The following is a 24474-nucleotide window of genomic DNA, read 5'->3' as shown; positions in this document are numbered from 1 at the left end:
CAAGCACTTTACCACTAGGCCACACTCCCGGTCCCTAGATTACATGGTTTTTATAGTCACTATTTTTGGATGACTGATTGAATTCATTGGCCTATGCATTACAGAGATACATCTAAAATATGATAATGGGGCCAGGCATGGTGGTGTGTACCTGAAATTCCAGGACTTACAGTTCTAGAGCAGAAGGATCACATGTTCAAAGCCAGGCTAGGCTACATTGTAAGACTATCAAGGCAAGGGAGAGACATGTTGAAAGTGGGATATCTTATTTCACAGTTTAGTGGGGATTAAATGACTACACATATGAAAGTACCTAACACAATCCTTGCCATAAAATAAGTGCACAAATTTATGTATGTATGTGCAAAATGTTTCAAATTTAGTACTGATAGCTACTAATTCTGATTGCTTCTTTCAGTAAGAAGATTGATTTTCAGCATAATCTCATGTGTAACCAAATTAGGACAATTGCCAGCAGGTGTCTCTAGAGTATATTTACTCTTCAGTACTGCTTTCACTTCATGCAGAACAAATGCACCTTTCGTCTAGGAAACATAGAATCGATAATCCTTTCATATCAATAAACTGTATATAGTGTAAAGAATGCTCTTTATTTGTAACTTACCCATGTACATACACAAAGGTGTGTGTTGATGAAAACTAATTACTGTGATATGTTACTGTAAATACTGAGATTTTGGTTCTGTTTTCAGAGGCAGAAGAAAATTCATGATGATCATAAATCCTACTATGCGATTAATACTGTTTATGTATATGGACAAGAAAAATACTTGTTGGTAAGAATTTCTGTGATACAAATATTTTATTTATTGGGTTTATTTTCCCATGACTGAAACAATTGCTTTAACTTTACTTAATGGCTTTAACAATCCCTGTATGTAGAAACTATATGCAATACATGCAATACTTTTTGCCTAGTTGGTTCATTGTAGTGTTCATTCTTTTAATCCATATGATTATTATACAGGTGTGGAAACAATTGATAATGCATCTGTTTATACACTTATACATTTAATGGTATGTTTTAGCTATACTTAATTGTAGCTGTACCACAGTAATAAACACAAAAAATAAATCTTAAATTCTATTTGATTTTTTTTTTTTTGGCCAGTCCTAGGCTTGGGCTCAGAGCGTGAGCACTGTCTTTGGTTTTTCTCAAGGCTAGAACTCTACCACTTGAGCCACAGCACCACTTCTAGCTTTTTTTTTTTTCTATGTACATGGTACTGAGGAATAGAACCCTTTGTGCATGCTAGGCAAGCACTCTACCACTAGGCCACACTCCCGGCCCCTCTATTTGATTTTTTTTTAACATTCCATCACTATTGACTAAATATGAAAGTGAAAGCCATGCTGTTTATATGTAATCTGAATGAAGTTTATTTATTAGGGAAGAGAATAACCTAAGAATGTATGAAAAATGAAAAAGACACCATGCTATTTAGTAGAAAGTAATTATATGTTGACCTTAGATCTTATTATTACATTTTTCAGTCCACCATAGTTAGTTGACTTTCGCCAAGCAATTTATTATTATTATTTTTTTTTTTTTTTTTGCCAGTCCTGGAGCATGAATTCAGGGCCTGAGCACTGTCCTTGGACTTTGTCAAGACTAGAGCTCTACCATGCATGCTAGGCAAGCCCTCTACCCTTAGGCCAAACTCCTGGCCATGTTTTGAGTTACTTCTTACTATACCCCTTTCATCTTCTCAATAAGGATCATTCTCTTGCGATCATCTTCATATGAGGGCATTTCTTTTTAAATTTTTTAGTGTTATTGTAAAGGATATAGTTATATAAGTCAAATACAGACTACATTTCTTTCTGGACAGTGTCACCATGAAAGGATATTTCTTTTTTTTTTTTCCTTTTTTTGTGGGTCATGCGGCTTGAATTCAGCCTGGGCACTGTCCCTGAGCTCTTCAGTTCAAAGCTACCCCCTCCCCCTGGGCCTGGGCCTGGGCATTGTCCCTGTGCTCTTCAGCTCAGGGCTATTGCCTACCCTTGAGCCAAGCCCCACTTCCCATTTTCTAGAGGTTAATTGGGGATCAGAGTCTCAGGTCCCTTTGTGCCTGGGCTGGCTTTGAGCCTTCATCCTCAGATCTCAGCCTCCTGAGTAGCTAGGATGACAGGCGTGAGCCACCACGCCTGGCATGGATATTTCTTTAAGAAATTTTTTTCATATATTTTTTATTTTAATTAATAGAAGGTTTACATTATATTTGCCAGATAGGAGGTGCATTAATTCACATACATTGATACCCTTTCTTCTTTAAGAAATTTTATGGAAAGAGTAGGCAGTGAAGTAGAACAAAATGACCTTAGTATAAAGAGTCATTTGCTTTGTGGTTTTTGATTAGTGGGAAGAAAAGATAGTCTGGTAGGAGGGAAAATATTCTTGGTAATCATGTGAATTCAACTTTTGGTTTGATGATTCCTTAAATAAGTTTTCTTTTGACCTGATCTTTGGAGCCTGTCTCCTGTGTAGAATATGGACAGTGCACAGGAAGAGCTTGACCTGCACACAATTAGTCACACATTAAATGTCAGTCAATTACTGTTAGTCACAGAATCAGAAGATACTGTTTATACTTCTTTCTTTTAAAAATGGTCTTTAAAGTTGTGCTTTCACACCACTTTTTAAATGAGGAAGTCCATTTGTTGAACCAGTCATTATACCCCGTGATGCTTGTTGTATGTTAACATGATGATACTTACGGTTTTCATTATCTTTTTCTTTTTACAAGTTGCATGATATCTCTGAATCGGAATTTCTAACTGAGGCTGAAATCATTTGTGATGTTGTATGCCTGGTATATGATGTCACTAATCCCAAGTCCTTTGAATACTGTGCCAGGATTTTTAAGGTTTGTTGGTCTTATAGATTATGACTAAATATAAATTCTGTGGTGTTTTAATGGAATTGCAGTGTAATGTTTCCGACTCCCCCCCAAAAAAGAAAAGTGCAACACAATCACTTACAGAGTTTTTTAAATGCCTGTATCTTTACCCTCTCCCTTCTTGGTTCATACTACAGTGGTAGATTATCACACTGGGCTTCCCCACCCTCCCACATATGAGTCATACATTCCCGGGTGAGAACTCTCAAGTTAGGAATCTGTGACTCATGCCTGTAATCCTTATCCGGGGGCTAAGAATAGGAGGATTGCTGATCAGAGTTAACCCCGGCAAGACAGCCTACAAGATCCTCATCTCAACCCATCACTAGCACAGTAGTGCCAGTGGTACACATCCCAGACTACACTAGAGACTGTCACTACTGTCACTGGGAAGATTATGGTGCCAGGCCACCCAAGGTAGAAAAGTCTGTGAGACTCAGTCTTAAAGGAGGGAAGATGAGAGCTGGGCATGGCGGCATGCTCCAGTCATTCCAGCTGCAGTGGGAATCTTAAAACAGACAGCATGAGATCTGATTGCACGCCTAGGCAGGACAGGAGGCTCAAAATAACCACCTACAAAAGAGCTGGAACATGCCATAGCTCCGTAGTAGACCACTTGGCCTGGCAAACACGAAGCACTGCCAAAAGAGAAAAAGAACTTTTGTATTAATGAAAGGTCTTCTTGGCGGTTAGGAATACATATCAATTATATTTTACCAGTTTTTCCAAGAATAACTCCAGAGCAAGGGAGTAAACCAGAGGCTTGGAAAATTGATCAGTTTTTGGTTTTTTTTAGATTATCAACAAGAATCAATAGGAAGAAAAACTGTATGCACAAAGGTATTTGTTCTAGCATAGTTTTAGGTAGTAAAACCTGGAAATAATCCAGAGGTCTAACAATAGAAGGATTTTTTTTTTTTTTTGGTGGATCATAGGGCTTGAACTCGTGGACACTGTCCCTTAGCTCTTCAGCTCAAGGCTACCACCCTACCCCTGGGCTTGGGCATTGTCCTGAGCTCTTCAGCTCAAGGCTACTGCCCTATCCTTAAGCCAAGCCCCACTTCCCATTTTCTGGAGGTTAAGAGGAGATAAGAGTCTCAGATCCTTTTGTGCCCAAGCTGGCTTTGAACACTGATCCTCAGATCTCAACCTCCTGAGTAGCTAAGATTATAGGCATGAGCCACAGCGCCTGGCTTTGGATTTCTTTTTGCTTCATAATTTTTTTTTAATTAAGAAATCTTGTTAAAAAATGCAGTGAATCTAAAGAATTGGAATTGGTCTGTTTTGTTATCCACATTAGGAAAGCGATCTCTTTTTTTGTAGTGGGGTGGGCAGTAGTGGGGCTTAAACTCAGGTCCTTGTGCTGTCTCCCTTTTTTTATTCAAAGTTGTCACTTTACCACTTGAACTACACCTCTACTTCCAAACAAGTGACTGTAGTCGTATTTACTATGAAATTGATTTATACCACTGCAAACTTTGCCTCTCAGTTTATTTTCTCTGTTTAAAACTATAGAGCTGGGCACAGGTAGCTCACACCTATAATTCTACATATTCAGGAGGCTAAGATCTAAGGATCCAAGTTCAAGTCACCTCAAGCAAAAAAGTCCATGAGACTTACTTCTATTTAGCCACAGAAAAATTGGAAGTAGCTCTTTGGCTTAAATGGTGAAGTGTTACCTTAAGCAAAAAAAGCTCAGGACCAGTATTCAAGCCCTGAGCAACTGTTGTTACTTTGACTATCCAGAGAAAGGTTTTCTTTTTTTTCTTCTTCTTTTGTTGTTGTTTTTGTTTTGATTTTTTTAATATAATTGATTATATCGAGTGAACTGCCATTCTGTTGGGTTATTTTTCCCTTGTTTCCATTTCCTAGAACTCATTTGATAAGTATTATTTTATATGATTAGAAGTACATAGAACTCATCTGATAAGTTTTATTTTATGTGATTAGAAGTATATAGGCATGGAACCTTTGTGTTCTCCCCTAAGAGTGCCTTTGGTTTAGAAAAAAGGTTTAGTTGACATTTAGTTAAACTAGTAATTTGGAGGCTTGTCATCCAATTTTGATTTTATTTTTTATTCTGTAGCAACACTTTATGGACAGCAGAATACCCTGCTTAATCATAGCAGCCAAGTCAGACCTGCATGAAGTTAAACAAGAATACAGTATCTCACCTACTGATTTCTGCAGAAAACACAAAATGCCTCCACCTCAAGCCTTCACTTGCAATACTACTGATGCACCCAGTAAGGATATCTTTGTTAAGTTGACAACCATGGCCATGTACCCGTAAGTACTTGCTCTGTCTTTGTTTTCGTGTTGCATGGTTCATAATAACATTGCATGCCATCGTTAGCCATGGGCGGGAGGTTCTTTGTCACTTAGAAGTTGTTTAGCAACAGAAAGAGACTTTGTAATGAGAAGGTACAAATTTGAGCAGTTGCAAGTTTGGTTTGGGTATCATAATAAAATAATGGAAAGGGTGCTTTTGATAATATTTGTGTATTTTTGAGCAAGCTTTAGCTCTCCTTTTAACAGCATATACACAGCCTCCCACTCAGCATTAAAAAAAATAGTCTCATACCAATACAATGGGATTGGTGTTATGTTACTCTATGCTTTTATAAGGCATTTTGATATGAACACAAAATTCATTTTTCTGTTTTTCTGCTGGTTAATTGAGCTTGGGCATATGAAGGATTAAAATACTTTTTCTAAATTTATGTTACGTTTGTTATTTGTTTGAATTCAGGATATGATGTCTTTTTTTTAAGTGCTATCAAAAGAAATTATGATCAGAATTCCCACTATCTGAATGTTTTACATTTATGAGCCACAAATTTTCATGTACATTTATTATATATCTATACATGCATATGTACAAGCATGTAACTGTGGTTACCTTCACAGTTTACTAACAGCCTTAAAATTGCATGACTCTTAATGACATTCTCAAGTATAAATTCTTTTCATATGTAAATTCTGGTTTTTATAGCAAAATAGTTTTTCAGGCAGTGCGTTTCTCACGACCAATGACTTATTCTTGTTGCTATTTATGTTATCCTCTAAATCATTGTCTTTTAGCGAAAACTATAGCACAAAATAGACTAGTAATCAAAAATTGCTAGAAATCAAGACTGAGGCTTCCCAGAAAGGTGTTAATTTGTACAGCTTTTTAAATCAGTTAATTTTACTGGTATTCCATTAGCTAATAATTTTTAAAATATGCAGCAAACCTTTGAATTTTTATTTGTAATGGCAAACAAGTCGTACCTATTAATATAAGATAATCAAAACCTTACTTATGTTTTACCTTTGCTTTAAAACTCTCATGTATGTTATCTACAGAGAGGATCATTACAGAGGCAGACTCTCCCGAGACATGGGCAACACTGATAGAATAGAGAATTTGAGAAAAATCTGGGTCTTTCTAAAAACTGCTTTGTAAGTTACTTTTTCTTTATGACTTCTGTGGGACTTTGTTGACATTTTCTTACAGGATGAACAAATCTTTGTTGCTATAATTTATATTAGTTATCACCTAGAAACGCACTGCTTGGTCAGACTTACTGCCTAACTATATATTGTATTATCTTCTTGTAAATATACTTTTTAAAGCCCTGTAAGTAACTCCAACTGTATATAGATCTATATCTTTAAGGTATTTTACTGTAATTCTTGTGTATGTGTGTATATATGATAAATGTACATACATGGACACTTATAAAATGAATCCCAAACTACTTCTCATGAAGCATCTTGCTGTTGCTAAGCATACTTTGCATCTCTCCTTTTTGGTGGGTGGAGCTTGTGTATGTTGAAGATTAGATCCAGTTTATCAAATAACCGATGGATTCCAGTATGACAGCTGGCAATGATTGAGTGGCCGTGATAACGTTTATCATCACAAGTCAGATTTTAAAAAAAGAATGTCTTGAGCGTTAACTCTCAAAATTAATTCTTGTTTTTCTTCATGTTGGGAATTAGGCATTATTGGGATGCTGCTAATCTCTGCAACCATGCACCGTGTGCTGTGGTCATCAGATCTCACAAGCTAAGCCAAGTCAGATTGGGCCAGTCCTTTGACTGAGAAGCCTCTAAATGAGGAGGTGTTACAGGAAGTGATGGCATTCATTCATCAGGTGGCGCTCTTTCGAGTGGGCTCGGCGCCAGTACTTCTTCATGGGTGGTGTGATGGCTTTGTATGTCTGAGTGGCTCTGGCCACTGAACAGTCACTGGAGACTCCCCACTTTGGTAGACAGGGCTTAGGTGAAATGGGTCGCTGTACTTAGTAGTGCACCTCCACTCAACCAGAAAGGAGTCAGAAATCTCCCTAAATTTCATAACCAATTTCAATTGGATCCATTGTTGACTTTTACATTCTTACCCAGTTTCATACTATCATACTTAGCTGCTATGTTTTGGTAGCTAATGAAATTAACCCTTACATTTTGTTCTAGTGGGAATTTATGAAGCACTTTGATTTCCTGAGGGAACCAGGGTGCTTGATGAATTAAAGACGATGTTGTTCATATCTTCTCAGGGTTGAATATACTCGTCTTTTGACTCTTTCGTGTATTTGTCACTATTCTCCTTCCTGGTTTTCAGGCATGTGTGTGTGCTGAGGGAGGAGAAGGAGGAAGGAATGGTTATTTAAATGCTAGCCTTGTCCTTTTAGTGGGTGCTATGGCTTACTCAGTTTTTGTTTTTATTAATTTAGATGAGGGTGCCATCTATTGCTGTGCATATTTATTCCACTGATTTTTCCATTTCCCCTTCCGAAAATAAAAATAAAAATAAGTGTCAGCTAAAGTTCCCTAGATTTTCTATAGGAAGGGAGGAGGAAGCTATTGCTGTTTATTATGTTTTTGATAAATGTGGAATTCTGCACAACTTTAGCATGCCCCACACTGTCCTTTTCCTTTCTACAAAGAGTATTGCTTATGCCTAAACCTTTTTTTTTTTAATTTGGCACACCTGACCTGTGCCGTATCTGTAAGTAAGAACTCAACCCTGTCCTTCTGTGTGTTTTTGCAGCCATGCCCGGTTACGCTGTATGTGCACCTGCAACAGGTGTACATTTTGCATCTGTCAGAACTTCCTCAACTCAGACTTGCTGCAATCTGTAAAGAACAAAATCTTCACTGCAGTTCTTAACAGGTTCTTAACTTTATTTACTGGGTATCAGGCATTCTGTTAACATACCAAAAAAAAAAATGAATATTTTATTACACAGATACTCCTTACCTGGACAACAAGCCAACTGATGCCCAACTAACTTTCACTAAAATCCTCACTATGATGAACATGTTTATTTGGGGAAGCATCCTTCACAATGCTTTTAAGTTACTAGATTTAGTTCGGGAAGTACAAAGTAAGATTTTGAACTTTTTTATTAAAGAGTTTCACATTAGAAGATAATATGCATAGGAAAAATTAAAATCTTTTGGCTCTGCATTGTAGAAATAGACAAGAACTTTTCTAGAAAGCAAAAGGGATCCCAAGCAAAAGATACTGTATGTTACATTGTAGTCTGCTTATATTTGAGTGTATATCTTATAAAAATCATACTAATATCAACAGTGTTGTGAATTTCAAAAACCCTCTATTTTTGAAACCAGTTTTAATATAGTCTGCTTTTACTTTTTAAAAAGTACCTAGAATATTCACTTGAAAGAACATGGTTTCTGGAAATGAGGATAATAACCAACTTTTAAGGATTTGAAGGAATGTGAGAAAGGAAAAAAGATTTGTAGCACTGGTTTTTGAGCAAAAGTATGAAATAGTCCTAAAAGTAGTAATGCTAGAAAGAAAGAAAGAAAATGCATTCATTCCCTCAAAGCAACAAACTTGAAAAGATACATTCTTACTCTTATCAGCCATTTTTGTGTAAATCGATATTTTTTTTAAGAACTTAAAAGTCTGTATAATATTAATTTGTGTCTGATGTCAAATTTTCAGGTGCCTAAGGGTAAAAATTAGGTTTCAAAAATCACTTAAGTATTATTGACAGCTGGGTTTGATTTAATGGATGGTCAAGCTAAATAACAGATTTTGGTTAGGAATAACTCAGATGTTTGGGCCACCACTGCATACTCAGTACTAGATGCTAGCTGTATCAAATGATCATAGTTTGAGTCCACCAATAGTGAAATAGTTATATTTAGTAAATAATGAAGCTATTTCTTATGTGAGTCAGACACTGATTTTGAAGGCATCCCAAAAGAGTGTGAGCACTAGAAGCTCTGGAGTAAGAATGTAGCCATCTCAGGACTGCTTTGAAGGGATTACTGCATTCATTTGGTGGTGAAGTTCTGTCTCTGACAGAATAATTCACCTGGTTCCCCTCATCGTAATTGGCTGGGAAAATGCAAGGCTAGTTCAAACCAAACAATATTCAGGAGCTCTGTTGTTGGGAATCTTAAGAGTTAGAAGAGATTCTAGAATTCATCTGGCCTAACCTCCTATTAGAATGCTTTCCTGCAAGCCTTCCTGAGAGTGCTGTTTATTTGCTGGTGGCTTTCTTCTTTGAAGAGGGTTTTTACTTTTGTTTTTAAAAACTAAAATGTTTTCCCTGTAACTTTCTCTCCTTTAGTTTTAGTTCTGCCCTTTAGAACAACATACGACTATTCTACTCCCTCTTCAACATAGCAATCCTTCAGACATTTGAAGACGACCATCATGTCTCCCCTAATTTTCTCTTCTCCAGGTAGAACATCCCCACTTCTTTCAGCCTTTTCTTAAATTAGATGGTTTAGTGGTCTCATTATTCCTGGTGGTCTTGTCTGAAAGCTATTAACTTTCCAGAGTACCTCTTAAGAGCTGCCACCAGAAGCAGAGAGCAGTATTCCATATATGGTCTGACAAGTCCAGAATGGTGGACAGTCATGTTCCACAATTAGGACATTTGTCTGGTGCATGAATTCACTTTTTAGCAGCCCATCACACTGTGACAGATAATGTCTCAGAGTTAACTGAAATCAGATTCTTTTCTTTCTGTGAAATGCTACTAAGGCAGGTGTCTCTTTCTCTCTTAATTGTGTATTTAACATTTTTAGTTGACTTTTTGAATGTAAGTGAAGATACATACATATTTTATTATGTGTCATATTCTTTTTAATCCATTTGTTCTAGCTCGGTCATTTCGAACATTTCTATCATGTGTCCCATTATAAACTCTCTCTGCATTTTGTTACCTGCAGATTTGGTAGTTATGTCTTATCTTTCAAGTTACTCTTAAAAAATAATGTTGAGTACCTATAAACTGGAGAGAGACGTGATCACACCCTTATAGTATTCCACTAGACAACTTTTCCCATTGGCTGATTCAGAGTTCTTGAGATTTTTTTTTTTCAGTCAGTTATAAATGTGTTATTGAAGTTGGGTGCTGGTAGCTCAGACCTATAATCTTAGCTAGTCAGGATACTGAGATCTGAGGATTATGGTTCAAAGCCAGGAAAGTCCATGAGACTCTCATATCTCCAGTTAACCAGCAAAAGAAGCCAGGAGTTGTGGCATGGCTCCAGTAAAGGACAGAACCCTGAGTTCAAGCCCCAGTACCAGCACATGCATAAGTGCATGCACAGGTATGCATGACACACACAAATATATATATATAGAGAGAGAGAGTGATATCATTGGAGCCTGGCATGTCATGTCACACACCTGTTATCCTAACATTGTAGCAAGAGAATCACCAGGTAAGCCTGAGCCACATTTTCTTATCAGAGAGTTCAGGAAAGGTTTTTCTGAAATTATTGTATCATTTTTACCACATCCATCCCAGAAAGTAATGTCTTATTCTTGTGAATGTACTGTAGCTCCCAGTAAACAAACTACCCATTTTAATACTTATTCTAGAAGCTCTTGATTGCCCGTGATAGAAGATTGATTCCTTTTCTGCATTGTTGGGGGCAGGGTTTTTGTTGTTGTTCTTGTTTTTGTTTTTTACTACCTATGTAGTTGGTTTAGTCAGCTTCCAGATGAAATAGGGTAGATGTGCCTTAAATTGATATACTTGCTCTTAGTAAATTACTCTATTGTGTTCCTCAAAAAGGAAGCAGTACATTTTGTCATACCTGTTATAAACTGGAAGCAACTTAATAGTAGTGTCAGTACACATTACTGGATATCTGCTAATGAGGAATAGAAAGAATGGAAAAATTAGTGGGGAAACCAGTGTACTTTTCACAGAATGCCTTTCTTATCCCTGTAGGTTGTTTATTTGATAGAAATGGAATTTTAGGGTTTTATACTGAAGTCTGTTCTAGTTTAGAAAGGAAGTAGGTAAGCAATGTAGGTGGGTAGAGGCCAAGAACTCAGTTTCTAAAGGATCTAAGCAAATGATGTAAATGATTGTAGTAAGAAACGGGGAGAAGTGTAGGCTGTGACCAATTTTAAAGTTTTAAAAGTAATCAGCCAGGCCCTGGTGGCTCACGCTTGTAAACCTAGCTACTCAGGAGGCTGAGATAGGAGGATCACAGTTCAAAGCCAGCCCAGGAAGTAATGTCCATGAGACTCCTGTCTACCAATTAACCACTAGAAAACCACAAGTGGTGCTGTGGCTCCAGGAGTAGAACAGTAACCTTGAGATGAAGAGCTCAGGGACGCCCAGGCCCAGAGTTCAAGCCCCACAACTGACAAAAAATAATCAGAATGAAACATGTTTACAGGCCACTAGACTTAAGACCATCATGAAAGTGGAGGCAAGTAAAGAACACCTAAAGAATGAAAATGTCGCCCAGGCACCGGTGGCTTGTGCATGTAATGCTAACTACTCAGGCTGAGGTTGAAGAATTACGATTCAAAGCCAGCCCAGGCACCTATACCCACAGTTTACTGCTCCTAAAAAGTGTTTGGATGAGGAGATGAGGGTGGAATCTCCTTTCCCTACTATTTCTAGGCTTTGGCAGCCTTCTTTGGTTGACCCTGGGCTTGCCATGCTAGCCATGATGTTACATAAGCAGAAAAGAGATTATCTAATTGAATGTCACTTAAGGAGTTTTTCACTTCATTCAGAAAGGAGTGTCCTTCCCACTTATCACTAAGTCTTGGGTTTTATAAAGTCCCTTGTGGCTCAGGAGGCCTCAGAATGCTGGCCCAGCACTCATCAGGACCTGGTCTCCATCCCTAAGATTAAGTGAATAATAAAATAGATACAAATTAGTTTGTATGTTTTATTTAGAACTATAAAAAATACAAAAGGTTTATCATTTTTATTTAAGCCAAAGTTTCACTAAATGTATACAAAAATTACTTGTCAAAGTGTTGCTTATTGAAATAGAAACTACAGTATGTCTGTGAGGCCTATTCTCTCAGTCTTCACTCAACAACTTTGACTTATCCATGCAGAATATTTAGTACCTGTTTTGCATAGGACTCTGCTATGAATTGAGCCACTTCTAAATATGTTATGAATTTTTTTCTTTTAAAACTTGGTTATGGGCCAGGAGTTTGGCCTAGTGGTAGAGTGCTTGCCTAGCATGCATGAAGTCCTGGGTTCAATTCCTCGGTACCACTTACATAGAAAAAGGCCAGAAGTGGTGCTGTGGCTCAAGTGGTAGAGCTCTAGCCTTGAGAAAACCCAAGGACAGTGCTCAGGCCCTGAGCTCAAGGCCAGGACTGGCCAAAAAAAAAAAAAACTTGGTCATATTTTCAGTGACATTTGTTTATCAGACTAAAATCCTATCTTCTTGAGCTTGGGCTTTGAACTTAGGGCCTTTTTTTTTTTTTTTTTCTGGCTTGAACTCGGCCTGGGCACTGTCCCTGGGCTCTTCAGCTAAGTCTAGCTTTTTACCACTTGAGCCACAGCACCACTTCCAGTTTTCTGGTGGTTAATTGGAGATAAGAGTCTCATAGACTTTCCTGCCCGGGCTTGCTTTGAACTGGGATCCTCAGATCTCAGCCTCCTGAGTAGCTAGGATTATAGGCATGAGTCACTGGCTCCTGGCAGGGTCTAGGTTTGATAGTCAGACCGTTGTGCCTCTTAAGCCACAACCCCAGATCAACTTTGCATATTTTAAGTAGAAAGTACAAATAATGATTTTCTAGCCATGTACCAATGGCTCTTACCTGTAACCCTAGCTACTTGAGAGGCTGAGATTGGGCAGATCTTGGTTTGAGGCTAACCCATGCAGAAAAATTCACAAGAACCGGACATGGTGGCATACACTTGGTATCCTAGTTATGAGAAGACTAAGTAACCAGACAGTGGCCCAGGTATGTTCCCTGCAGGGAAGTGGGACTATATCTTAAAAATTACCAGCACAGTGCTCGCTTCGGCAGCACATATACTAAAATTGGAACGATACAGAGAAGATTAGCATGGCCCCTGCACAAGGATGACACGCAAATTCGTGAAGCGTTCCATATTAAAAAAAAAAAAAAAATTACCAGCACAGTAAAGTGGTAAGAAGTATAAGAGCACCTATCCCAGGTGTGGGATTCAAACCCCACTTTGAATCTGTTTTTAACTAATTGGATATATACTCTGACTTCAACATTTGAATATAGGGTTAAATCACACATCTATCTTGCATCCAACTTTGTTCTTTAGTAATTATGGTCACACTAAAATCTAAGTAATGTTTTTCTTTTGAAAAATTTGTGAATAACTAGAATTATTTGTATTTAGGAGGTTGATTAACATATGGTCAGATGACTTTAATCTTTGGGAATGATTTTATTTCCAGTGGTATAAAAACATCTTTTGAAACTATTTTAAAAAAATGTTAAATGCGAAAGTGATAAACTAGTTTTATAGGATGAGCTTGATTGTTGGTTTGAACTACCCAAGATGATTATTTTTTAAGTATTTCTTATTCTGACTTGAGAACACTCCTACTTTGTATGTGAATGTTGGTGCATTATAATGTGTGCTAAGAATTTAATTTGTCCTTCTTAGGTGTTCATTTTCATTTGTCTGTGCTAGTCATGTTTTAATCTTCTGGATCTCTTTCATGACTAGGTTTATGTATATGAACTTCCCCCTTCTAACCTATAATTTAATCAAAAATAGTTTTAGGATTTATTTCAGTGTAATTTTTGGTACATATTTTTGCTTTAGAATTTCCTTTCATTCCATTTAATTGTTTGCATTTTCCATATGAATTACTTGTTGGTATTTTTTCTTAAGTTCAGTAGCAACATTTTAACCTTGGCATCTAAGTACATAATTTACCCAGAGTACTCACAGAGATCTAAAAATCTAGTGAACAATCATTGTACTTATTGTATTTTAATACTATTTTATATGGTATGTATTGACATTTACATTAAGCTACTCATTAATTACTTAATTTACCCATATTTCTTTGATAATTTCCTAAGTCCCTTCTTTATATAGTTTACATTCATGTCACTTTGTATAGGAGCCTTTTTCAGACTGAAATGAGGTACTTTTCTCATAGGACTGCCTTATGAAGCTTGAGTTCTTAAAATCTTAATGTTATATGCTAGAAATCTAAGACTTTTTTTTTAAAGAGTACTAGGTTATATAATACAATAGCGTATCCAAAGAATTTCTGATTAAGTTTCTTAGGAAACATACTTTCCCTTGAATTCAAAGGTTACTCTTTGAATTTGTATACATAAAGTTTAAAAGTATACAAGAATTTGTGTCACAGATTCTCAGAAAGCTGCTATTGCTCCTTGTAAATCTTAAAAGTTGGTATTTGGCTAGGATATTAAAAGACATGAGAGGGTAGAGTTTGCCTAATTTGCCTTCATTAGTCTGCATATTGATAGTGGAGCATTTTCTGTGTGTAATCCTCCGTAAATTTGGATTCTTCTAACTGCTCAGTGAAGCATTTTTGGATTTGGGCGCATTGAATATATCATTTTCCAAACGACGTTACTATTTAGTCACACTCAGTGAATAGCTTATGGTTGGTTATAATTCATTTCTACTAGATACTACGTATTTCTCAATCTATTTGGAGGAATTTCTTATCAAAGTGTTTCATGCTTTCTAATTCAGTTAGGAGAATGATCATGGGCCGGGAGTTTGGCCTAGTGGTAGAGTGCTTATGCATGAAGACCCGGGTTCAATTCCTCGGTACCACATACATGAAAAGGCTGGAAGTCGTGCTGAGGCTCAAGTGGTAGAGCACTAGCCTTGAGAAAGTCCAAGGACAGTGCTCAGGCCCTGAGCCCAAGCCTAGGACTGGCAAAAAAAAGAAAGAAAAAGAAACAAGCTGGAAGTGGTGCTGTGGCTCAAGTGGTAGAGCTCTAACCTTGAGAAAGCCCAAGGACAGTGGTCAGGCCCTGAGTTCAAACCCAGGAATGGCAGAAAATAAAAGGAGAATGATCATTAAAAAGTAATGATAGGGGACCGGGAGTTTGGCCTAGTGGTAGAGTGCTTGCCTAGCATGCATGAAGACCCGGGTTCAATTCCTCGGTACCACATACATAGAAAAAAGCCAGAAGTGGTGCTGAGGCTCAAGTGGTAGAGCTCTAGCCTTGAGAAAGTCCAAGGACAGTGCTCAGGTCCTGAGCTCAATCCCAGGACTGGCAAAAAAAAAAAAAAGTAATATTAGTAGGGCTGGAGATGTTGCTTAGTTGCAGAGTGCTTGCCTTACATGCATGCGACCATGGGTGTGATCTCTAGTACCACCAACTAAAAAAAAAAAATAGGAGTAATGGCCTTATTATGAAAAGTAAACCCAGAGAAAACAGGAAGAAACACTCGAAGGAACAAATACTAATAAAGGAAAACAAGAAAATATATTGAAACAGAAAACTGAGAGCTGGAGTCATGATCCAAGTAGCAGAGTACAAGGCCCTGAGTTGAAGCCTCAGTACTGCCAAGAGCAGTTGCGTTGCTCAGTTACAACTGAGAGCATGTATGGTGAGTCACGGGTGAGAGTGAGGGTAAGTGTAGCCAGCAAACGGTGATACAGCGCAGAGGCCTGTGTCTTACCACCAGATCCCTAGTTTAGACTCATCCATCACGGGGGGACAACCAGTCACTCCATTGTCCAAGTGGAGGCCCAGGTCCCAGAATCTGGATTTTGGACACCGTGGACATCATCTGGATGTGGCTGGGTAGAAATGACTGCTCAGCTAAAAGGCTGTGCATTGCTCCTGTGACTGTTTCTGAATCCTCTGAGATCCCCGGCCAGAGTGCGTGGAGCATGCGCTGTGGTAAGCGTTCACCCACCTGCATAAAGAAGACGGGTCTCTACTGCTCAGATTCCCTTGAGTCTGCCCGGCCAGTATTCATGGAGAGGAACCCTGCACCCATGATGTCCTGATCCCCCAGCCCTAGAGCAACTGGAAGAGCAGATTATATCAAGGCGGTGATGAACCTCAGGGACTCCCTGATCAGAATACAAGTGCCAGTCAGTGTGGTCAGAACAATAGCGGTATCTGCGTGGGGTAAAAGCCGGAAGACGAAGGCACTTAGCTAGGTTTCTCAGTGCCGCTGTTGAAGGGCAGCTGGAAGTCTGGTGGAAACTCTGGTAAGCACAGTTGTGTCAGGGATGCCAAGAGAGGTGGCTTGTAAAGCAGTGCTGCTATCCAGCAAGAATAAGTCTCACCCTTCCCCCAAACTGGACAGGGTTGTGGGAAGAAGAACTGTCATGTGACTTCACCCATTCTGCCTGAATCACAATATTCTGGTCACACCCCCACTTTCATGTTTCTCTCTAACCAAGAATTGGGGGCATACCCATATTCTGTGGTGCCCGGTAGCGCTGGCACTCCTTACCACACTACCCGCAGTTGATGGAGGTAGAGGCGCTGAGCAGTAAGTGAGAAAATCAAGGTGATTGTAGATGTACAGTAGAAAGCTGACATAGGCGGTGGTGATTGTGAGAATAGAGGTGATTTCAGAGAGCCTGGTACCATGCACCCACACACACCTTCCCTGTGCCAGCATCGAAATGTCTGAGCAAACAAGTTGGAAAAAATTGGCTATAGGAAAGAAACTACTGCAAGAATACCAGCAGAAGAATTGTTCTGATGGATCTGCAGAATCCAAGAACAGGAAAACTAAAAAGGGAGGTAAACCAAAGACAAACACCACTGGGGGCTATAATTCCACTGAATGAGCATGGCTGACTGAGCATTCCCGTCACTGGGCACAGTCAGAGCAGCCAGCAGCGTCTTGAGCGTCAGAAGTCTCGTAACACTGAGGATTGGGAAAGGTGCTAACAACAAACACCTGGTGCTTAGCCAGTCTCCAGCAGAATACAAAATCAGTAGCTCAACAGTGAGATGGAATAACTGAAGCAGGAAAAGATGTGCAGGATCAACGGGGAAGAGAATGAGAAGATGGCCTGTGTGCAGGAAGCCCTGAAAACAGAGCTGGAGCTCCACAAGCTGTCAGTACAGAACTTGAGAAAAATTCAATTTACAATCTGTCCTGGCCCACATGAAGCAAGTGGCCAAGAAAAGAGAACTGGAGCATGAAGGTGGTGCTAGCCGACTGCAGGCTTCACAGCAGCACAGCACTAGAGAAAAGTGTCTGCAGTCTCCACCATGCAAAATGAAACAGACCAGAACAGCCTAGAGCTCATGAAAAACCTGAATAGTGTGAAGCTGCAGCTCTAGAAAAAAACCCATAGGCTACGATGAACTGGAGGAAGAGACCACTAACTTGCAGGAAAGGCTGGAAGTGCTCCTGACACAGAAGGCCAGCAGGAAGATCAAAATTCACCAGTTGCAACAAGCTCTAGTGGAGAGGGCAGAGTTGGAAAGACAGCCAGACAACATGAGAGAGCTGGTGACATGAACGTTGAGTCTATCTCCAGTTAACCACCAAAGAGCCAGAATTAGAGCTGTGGTTCAAGTGATAGAGCGGTAGCTTTGAGAACAGAACCTCAAGGACAGTTCAAGCCCCAGGACCTCACAAGAGGTTATGCATCTATGTCTGCATCTATCTGTGAACTGAAATCTTCACCGGTTTAATGTATATAATGAAGCGATGTGACAAAATATTATATAGATATTAATATATACATACTATTAAAGATTTTAGTTTTTATGTTCACCAGAAATTGCTGAGTGAATAAAAAGCTTTTTTGTGTGCATGTACCAGTCCAGAGCTTGTACTAAGGGCTTGGGTGCTGTCTCTGAGCTTTGTGCTCAAGGTTGGCACTCTGAGCTATACAGATCCTTTTTTTTTTTTTTTTTTTTTCCCGTGGGTCATGGTGCTTGAATTTGGCCTGGGCGCTGTCCCTGAGCTCTTCAGCTCAAGGCTACCACTCTACCCTTGAGCCAAGCCCACTTCCTGTTTTCTAATGGATAATTGGAGATAAGAGTCTCAGGTCCTTTCTTTTGTGCCCAGGCTGGCTTTGAACCTTGATCTTCAGATCTCAGCCTCCTGAGTAGCTAGGATTACCACGCCTAGCTCCTTCCCCCACTCCCACCCCCCACCCCCCGAGTAATGGACTTTCCTGCCTGAGCTGGCTTCTAACCATATTTCTCAGATCTCAGCCTCCTGCAAAGTTAGGGGTTATATTTGTCTCTCAAAAAAAAAAAAAACAACATTTTAATATGCCTCTGGCTTGTGTACTTTCTTTATGATATTCAGTATCAGAGCTCATGAGACTTTCGGTGACTCTGTATATGACATGTGTGACTATACACACCAGTATAGTTCTTCATTTAACATTGCTACATGAGCCAGGCTTGCCTAGAACACTATAATTTATGTCCCTGCTTGAATTCACTATTCTTCTGTCTTAGCCTCCTAAGGGCTGAAATTTCCTTCAACCCTTTTTTTGCCTGAATTTTGAGTCATTTTTCTCTCTGCTTTTTTTTTTTTTTTTTGGCCAGGCCTGGGCTTGACCTCAGGGTCTGAGCACTGGTGTTGGGCTTTCTCAAGGCTAGAGCTCTACCACTTGAACCACAGCCCCATTTCTGTCTTTTTCTATGTATGTGGTCCCGAGGAATCGAACCCCAGGTATTTGTGCATGCTAGGAAAGCACTCTACCACTCAACCAAACTCCTGGCTCTCTGCATTGATTTTTTAAGTTTTGTTTTCTTATCATAAATGTAATGTACAGAAGGGTTACAATTACATAAGTCCAATAATGAGTACATTTCTTTTTGGACAATCATTCTTTTTCTGCAATATTAAAAAGCACCTTTAACAATAGCTAAGTCCAAACCTGTTAATTGGCTCTCAGACCCATGTCAAAGTCCTGGAAATTTTGATTAATTACCTCAGATAAGGAGAGGCTGTGATTTTTCCCCTCTACTTTTGTTTGCCCTACATTTCCTAAAGATTGTGCATTACTTTTTTCACATATAGACAGTTACAAAGAAAGTAAACTTAAAAAGGAAAGCTGTGCTAGAAGATAGTATCAGTATCTAAGATGATATTTTAAGTTAGTGTTTTGGAAGAATTGTATTTTTTAACATGGAAGGATTATTTTTGCTTGAGTTTAGAGATGAACTGTGTTCATGTTTTAAAATAGAATTGTTACCGTGTGTTCTGTTTGGGACCTGAAGCATAAGTCAGGTTTTTTTTATACATGTGATAATGGAATGCACTTAAAATCATATTGTTAGTCTGGGCACTGGTGTTATACTTTCGTAATCCTAGCTACTCAGAAGGCTGAGATCTCTAAAGATTGTGATCCGAAGCCAGCCCAGGCAGGAAAGATAATGAGACTCTTATCTCCAGTTAACCACTTGAAAACTGGAACTGGAGCTATGGCTCAAAGTGGTAGAGTGCTAGTCTTGAGCAGAAATCCCAGGAACAGCCTGAGTTCAAGACCCATGACCAACAAAATAAATTAATTAAATCATACTGTTTTCTACGTGGTAGCAGTTGGCTAAGCAAAAACAAGCATAAATTTATTTTTTACAAATAGATCCCAGTAGTACAGGTTCTGTATACTTGTAGTAAAGATGTAAAATAGGTAAGTAGCTTTGCATGTCAAAAAAATACGCGCGTAGACACACATGCCAGTACTGGAGCCTGAACTCAAGGCCTTACCTTCTCTCTTGGTCTTTGCATCAAGATGTATGTCTACTTCTTCTGGCTTTTTGCTGGTTAGTAGTGATCAGAATCCCTCAGACTTTTCTTTCTAGGTTGGCTTTAAACTACAATCCTCAGATCTCAGCTTCCTGAGTGGAAGCTTTTCTTTGCTAGTCCTGGGGCTTGAACTCAGGGCCTGGGCACTGTCCCCGAGCTTTTTGCTTAGGCTAGCTCTCTACCACTTGCCACTTTTGGCTTTTTCTGTATGTGTGATACTGAGGAATCAAACCCAGAGCTTCATGCATGTTAGGCAAACACTCTACCAATAAGCTACATTCGCAGCCCTCTGTACTATTTCTTATATATAAGTATGTACCTCACTTTTGCCTATGAAAGATGTACTATAGTTCGGGGAAAATATTAATTGCCATCTTGAGATGCTGAAGAAAACCAAACAATAAATGTGTCAAAATGTATCATTTCTGGCTGGGAGTTTGGCCTAGTGGTAGAGTGCTTGCCTAGCATGTGCGAAGACCCGGGTTTGATTCCTCTGTACCACTTACATAGTAAAAAGCTAGAAGTGGTGCTGTGGCTCATGTGGTACAGCTCTAGCCTTGAGAAAACCCAAGGACAGTGCTCAGGCCCTGAGCTCAAGCCCAGGACTGGCAAAAAAAAAAAAAGTATTATTTCATAAATAGTAGTAGTTTAAAATATAGTAATGGCAATGTTGTGTCAATGTTGAAGCAAGTATGTTCTTTCTTTTTTTTTTTTTTTTTTTCTTGCCAGTCCTGGGGCTTGAACTCGGGGTCTGGGCGATGTTTTTCTAAGCCTGGCAATTTTCTGTAGCATACATTTATTGGAAAACATGGGGGTGGCAGTTCACGCTATACAAGTAGGATATTTTAATTGAGAGAAATTTCTGAGTCTTTCATGAGCTCGGCTGTGAATCGCAAACTGTGTACATGTGTGTGAAAGGTTAAGAGCCCAGGTAGCTGAGTGGGGTGCCATGCTGTTAGCCAACGACGAAGGCAGCATTACTCACCAGGTGCACGCCGTCAGCTCTGTAGAAGATTCCATCTTCATGGAGTCATCTCATGGTCCGCTCTTTCTTGAAGCCAGGTAATAGTTCCCATCACCAGTGCTTGGCCTTGTTGGAACTTTTCCAACTAGAAAAACCAAAACTCCAAATATTCTCTTCCCTAACTTAAGTATTGCCTGTTGGAAGAACTAACTTGCAAGGTAGACTAGCTGTGTCATCACATTGCTTTGTTTAAAAAAAAAATACAATGTAAGAAGAGACTTTTTAAATGGAAACTAGTGACGGTGAGAAATTGGTGTGCTGTGTGTTGCGTGGCAGTGGTGATACGCATGGAGCACCGGCTTGTAGACTTGTTTACGGGGATACGCTGATTATTTTGTGGTAACTAATCCCAGTCCTTCTGTGCCTGTTTAACTGAGACAAAATAGTTCTGTGCAATTTGAAACCTCAAGATCCTGAAATCTCTCAAATCTCGTAACTCTTTTGTGTATGTTCTAGTCTTTTAATATCTGACTTCTGCTTCAAACCTATTTAACTCAGTTGTAAAATCACCTAAACTAGACAGTTTCACTAAGCTCTTAATTCCACAAGGTTTTTTTTTTACATCATTTCACTAAGTGTTCACTAATTAAGACTTAGTGACACTCGGAAATAAAATGTTCCAACTTTCGCTGTAAAGCTTTATCCTCTTTACAGAAAGCTGTCATACTTGAGACTCTTAAGGGTGCTTAACTGAGCATGCTCACAAACTCAGTTTGTGGTATAGGCTGCCATTGCTCTTGTCATGTATAATATGGCTTTTATGTCATTACCTTTCAATTCATCATGTTACATTCTGTCCTTTATTTGATACCATTATCACTGCCTGTATGACTAACATCAGGGTTTCGGTTTTTGGTGTTTTATTTTTTTTCTCTAATTAGCAGTAACCAAATTAATTCAATCTGATAAATCTTCCCCTTCTGTTTTTTTGTGGGAGGGGGGTAAATTTTTATGGGACTCAGTGTTTCCATGGTTGACTTTAGTCATTGATCTTTAAAAAAGTATTATCACTTGTCACTTAACTGCTTACAAAGTAGCTCTTGATTTCTGGAGGGAGAAGATTGTACCTTAGTTACCTTCCATTAATATAACCTTCAACATTACGGTAAGAACCCTGCCTGATCCTCATTTCAAAGGACTGTGTTGTAACTAAAAAGCTATGGGTTGATTTAGCTACTTTCATTTCCCATCTGAAGTAAATGTAGTAGCTAATTGCAAAAACTTACATCTTTAATGTTTATATGATGTTGTTTTCCTAAGACAGTGGTTGTCTAAGCAGTATGTACAGGCTATATTGAAAAATGTTTTTGGTAAGCATTACTGTATGCAATTAGCCTGACAAGTGTGCTAATACTTTCTCAAAGTAGACTGTCATATAATTGATAGAAGGTTTTGTTTCTAATCATGTTTTTAAATATTAATTATGTTTTCTGACTACAGGCACGTGACACAAGCTGACCTCAAGAGCTCCACATTTTGGCTTCGAGCAAGTTTTGGTGCTACTGTTTTTGCGGTTTTGGGCTTTGCTATGTACAGAGCATTATTGAAACAGCGATGATCTAAAAATCAAAAAAATACAGGCCTACCAAAAAAATACTTTTGTGTACATTATGAATGCTTTAAATTCTGCTAGAAATGTTGAGATATTTATAGATGCAGAGTTACTTTATTAATATTTGTAATTCATGCATAAGAGTATTTTAATGATAGTAATAACTGCAGTATTGGCTAGTATATGGAAAAAACACAGCTTAATAGCCAAACTAAAATGGCTAAATTTCCGAGGCCAAAAGGGAATATTTGTAAATAATGTACATATCCAGGCAAGATAGGGTCTCCCAAACTGAGTTCTAGAAATGATGTTTCTAGATCTTTCTACATGGTATTGTTAGTACTTACGTGGCTCACTCTTCTAGGTTTGAAGACAGCCCAGAGATTGTATTTACTCATGGATCACTTATTTATTTCACACTTACTCAGAATTATCCTTTGGGTTCTGTAAGTACATGAGGCACAATTTGCTGATTGCTGTATTTTTAAGAACTCATCTGAACCGACATCAGCTTATCAACCTCAGTTTGTTTCCGTCACTTACGGTAGGCCAGCATTGAAGTCTAGCTCAGTGTGCAACTCCCTTTAAGGAAGAAATAAGGTAAAAGCAATTAACCAGAGACATTTTCTCCATGATTATGTTGCTTCCTTTGTCAGTATGTGGAATTTTATAGCCCCTACAATCAAATAAAAAAAAATTTGTATATTATCAATGTTTTTAGTTGAAATAAACAAGTCATCCTTACTACTGCTGAATTTCCTCCCAGAGTATACATCATTCTCTAATGACTGTGTCTGTCTAATGTATTGCAGTAACTGCATGTGTTATCAAGTGTTCTATATCTGGCCAGGATAACCTAGAGGCAGCACTTTTTTAAATAGTAAAATGAATCTAATGAATATAAACTCTCACGATAAACCTATTTTTTCCATCATTGACCTTTTCAAGTATTTAAATAAATAACTGCTGTGTACTGTGATCTTGACGGGTTTTTTTTGGTTTGGTTTGGTTTAGTTTGTCTTACAGAGTAAATATCTGTGCCCAAATTTGAGTCAAAGCCTCTGGTTTCTGCCTTTCTTGGTTTGAAATTATTTTTATATGAAAAGATAATATTCTATAGGAAAGAAGTCTCGTATGATTTATATATCTAAGAGGAAATGCGTATTGTTTCCCCCATATATCTAACTCACGTAGATTTTGCAGGTTTATTTTCTCCTGTAACATGGTTACATGATTTTTTTTTCCCCTATGTTCTGGGGAACATTTTCTCACAAGTACATTTCTTTTTTCTTTTTTCTTTTTTCTTTTTTTTTTTTTTGCCAGTCCTGGGCTTGAGCTCAGGGCCTGAGCACTGTCCTTGGACTTTCTCAAGGCTAGAGCTCTACCACTTGAGCCTCAGCACCACTTCCGGCTTTTTTTTTTCTATGTATGTGGTACCGAGGAATCGAACCCGGGTCTTCGTGCATGCTAGGCAAGCACTTTAACCACTAGGCCAAACTCCCGGCCTCTTTTCTTTTTTTTTATTAATTTCCTTTTTAAATTTTTTATTGTAATTAATAGAAGGGTTATATTATATTCGCCAGATAGAAGATGCATTCTTTAACCATTATTGCTACCCCTTCTCATGTTTTTGTCCCCATTTCCCTCTCCCCCGCCCCCTCCCACAAGTACATTTCTTACAAGATCATACTTGAACTGTTAGTAGCAGCATAACTTCTTCACCAGAAGCCAGTGTTTACTTGCATTTGTCTATCTGTCTCTCTCCTTCCCTCTCTCTCTTTCTCCCTCTCTCCCTTCCTCCCTTCTTCTTTTCCTCCCTCCTTCCTCTCTAGCCCCATTTTCATTCTAAATTTGAGGGAAAGGGGGAAAAGTAAGCAAAATTAATACTTAATTTTTATTATTTTCTGAGAATTTCTCGTGTACCAAATAAATTTGTGTCAGTTGCACAGCTTTCAGTGACAATTAGTCCTTTCTTGTTTTTTCCAGTTT

At 38.6% G+C, this 24474-nt stretch overlaps 1 protein-coding gene and 1 non-coding gene across 8 annotated transcripts in view; both read left to right on the top strand.

Moving 5' to 3' along the window:
• The window catches only part of Rhot1 (ras homolog family member T1), a 67875-nt gene extending 44411 nt beyond the window's left edge, over positions 1-23464 (top strand). The window contains exons 16-22 of one of the 7 annotated variants that reach the window (XM_090351274.1): positions 714-797; positions 2769-2888; positions 5008-5210; positions 6270-6365; positions 7960-8082; positions 20828-20971; positions 22374-23464. In XM_090351274.1, coding sequence (XP_090207400.1) covers positions 714-797; positions 2769-2888; positions 5008-5210; positions 6270-6365; positions 7960-8082; positions 20828-20971; positions 22374-22491 — 888 coding nt within the window. In that variant the 3' untranslated portion in view covers positions 22492-23464. Of the gene's footprint in view, positions 1-713; positions 798-2768; positions 2889-5007; positions 5211-6269; positions 6366-7959; positions 8083-9517; positions 9614-20827; positions 20972-22373 lie in introns of those variants that run through there. The other 6 variants (XM_090351275.1, XM_090351269.1, XM_090351271.1 and 3 more) reach the window with 6 other exon arrangements.
• On the top strand, positions 13191-13297 carry LOC150052048 (U6 spliceosomal RNA). Its single transcript, XR_016538491.1, has one exon. It is a non-coding gene; the product is annotated as a U6 spliceosomal RNA (small nuclear RNA).
• Positions 23465-24474: the final 1010 nt, after the last annotated feature.

The sequence above is a fragment of the Megascapheus bottae genome, chromosome 17, assembly GCF_031878675.1.
Source record: "Megascapheus bottae isolate mThoBot1 chromosome 17, mThoBot2.hap1, whole genome shotgun sequence".
Lineage (NCBI taxonomy): Eukaryota > Metazoa > Chordata > Mammalia > Rodentia > Geomyidae > Megascapheus > Megascapheus bottae.
This window is presented reverse-complemented; position numbering and strand designations above follow the sequence as displayed.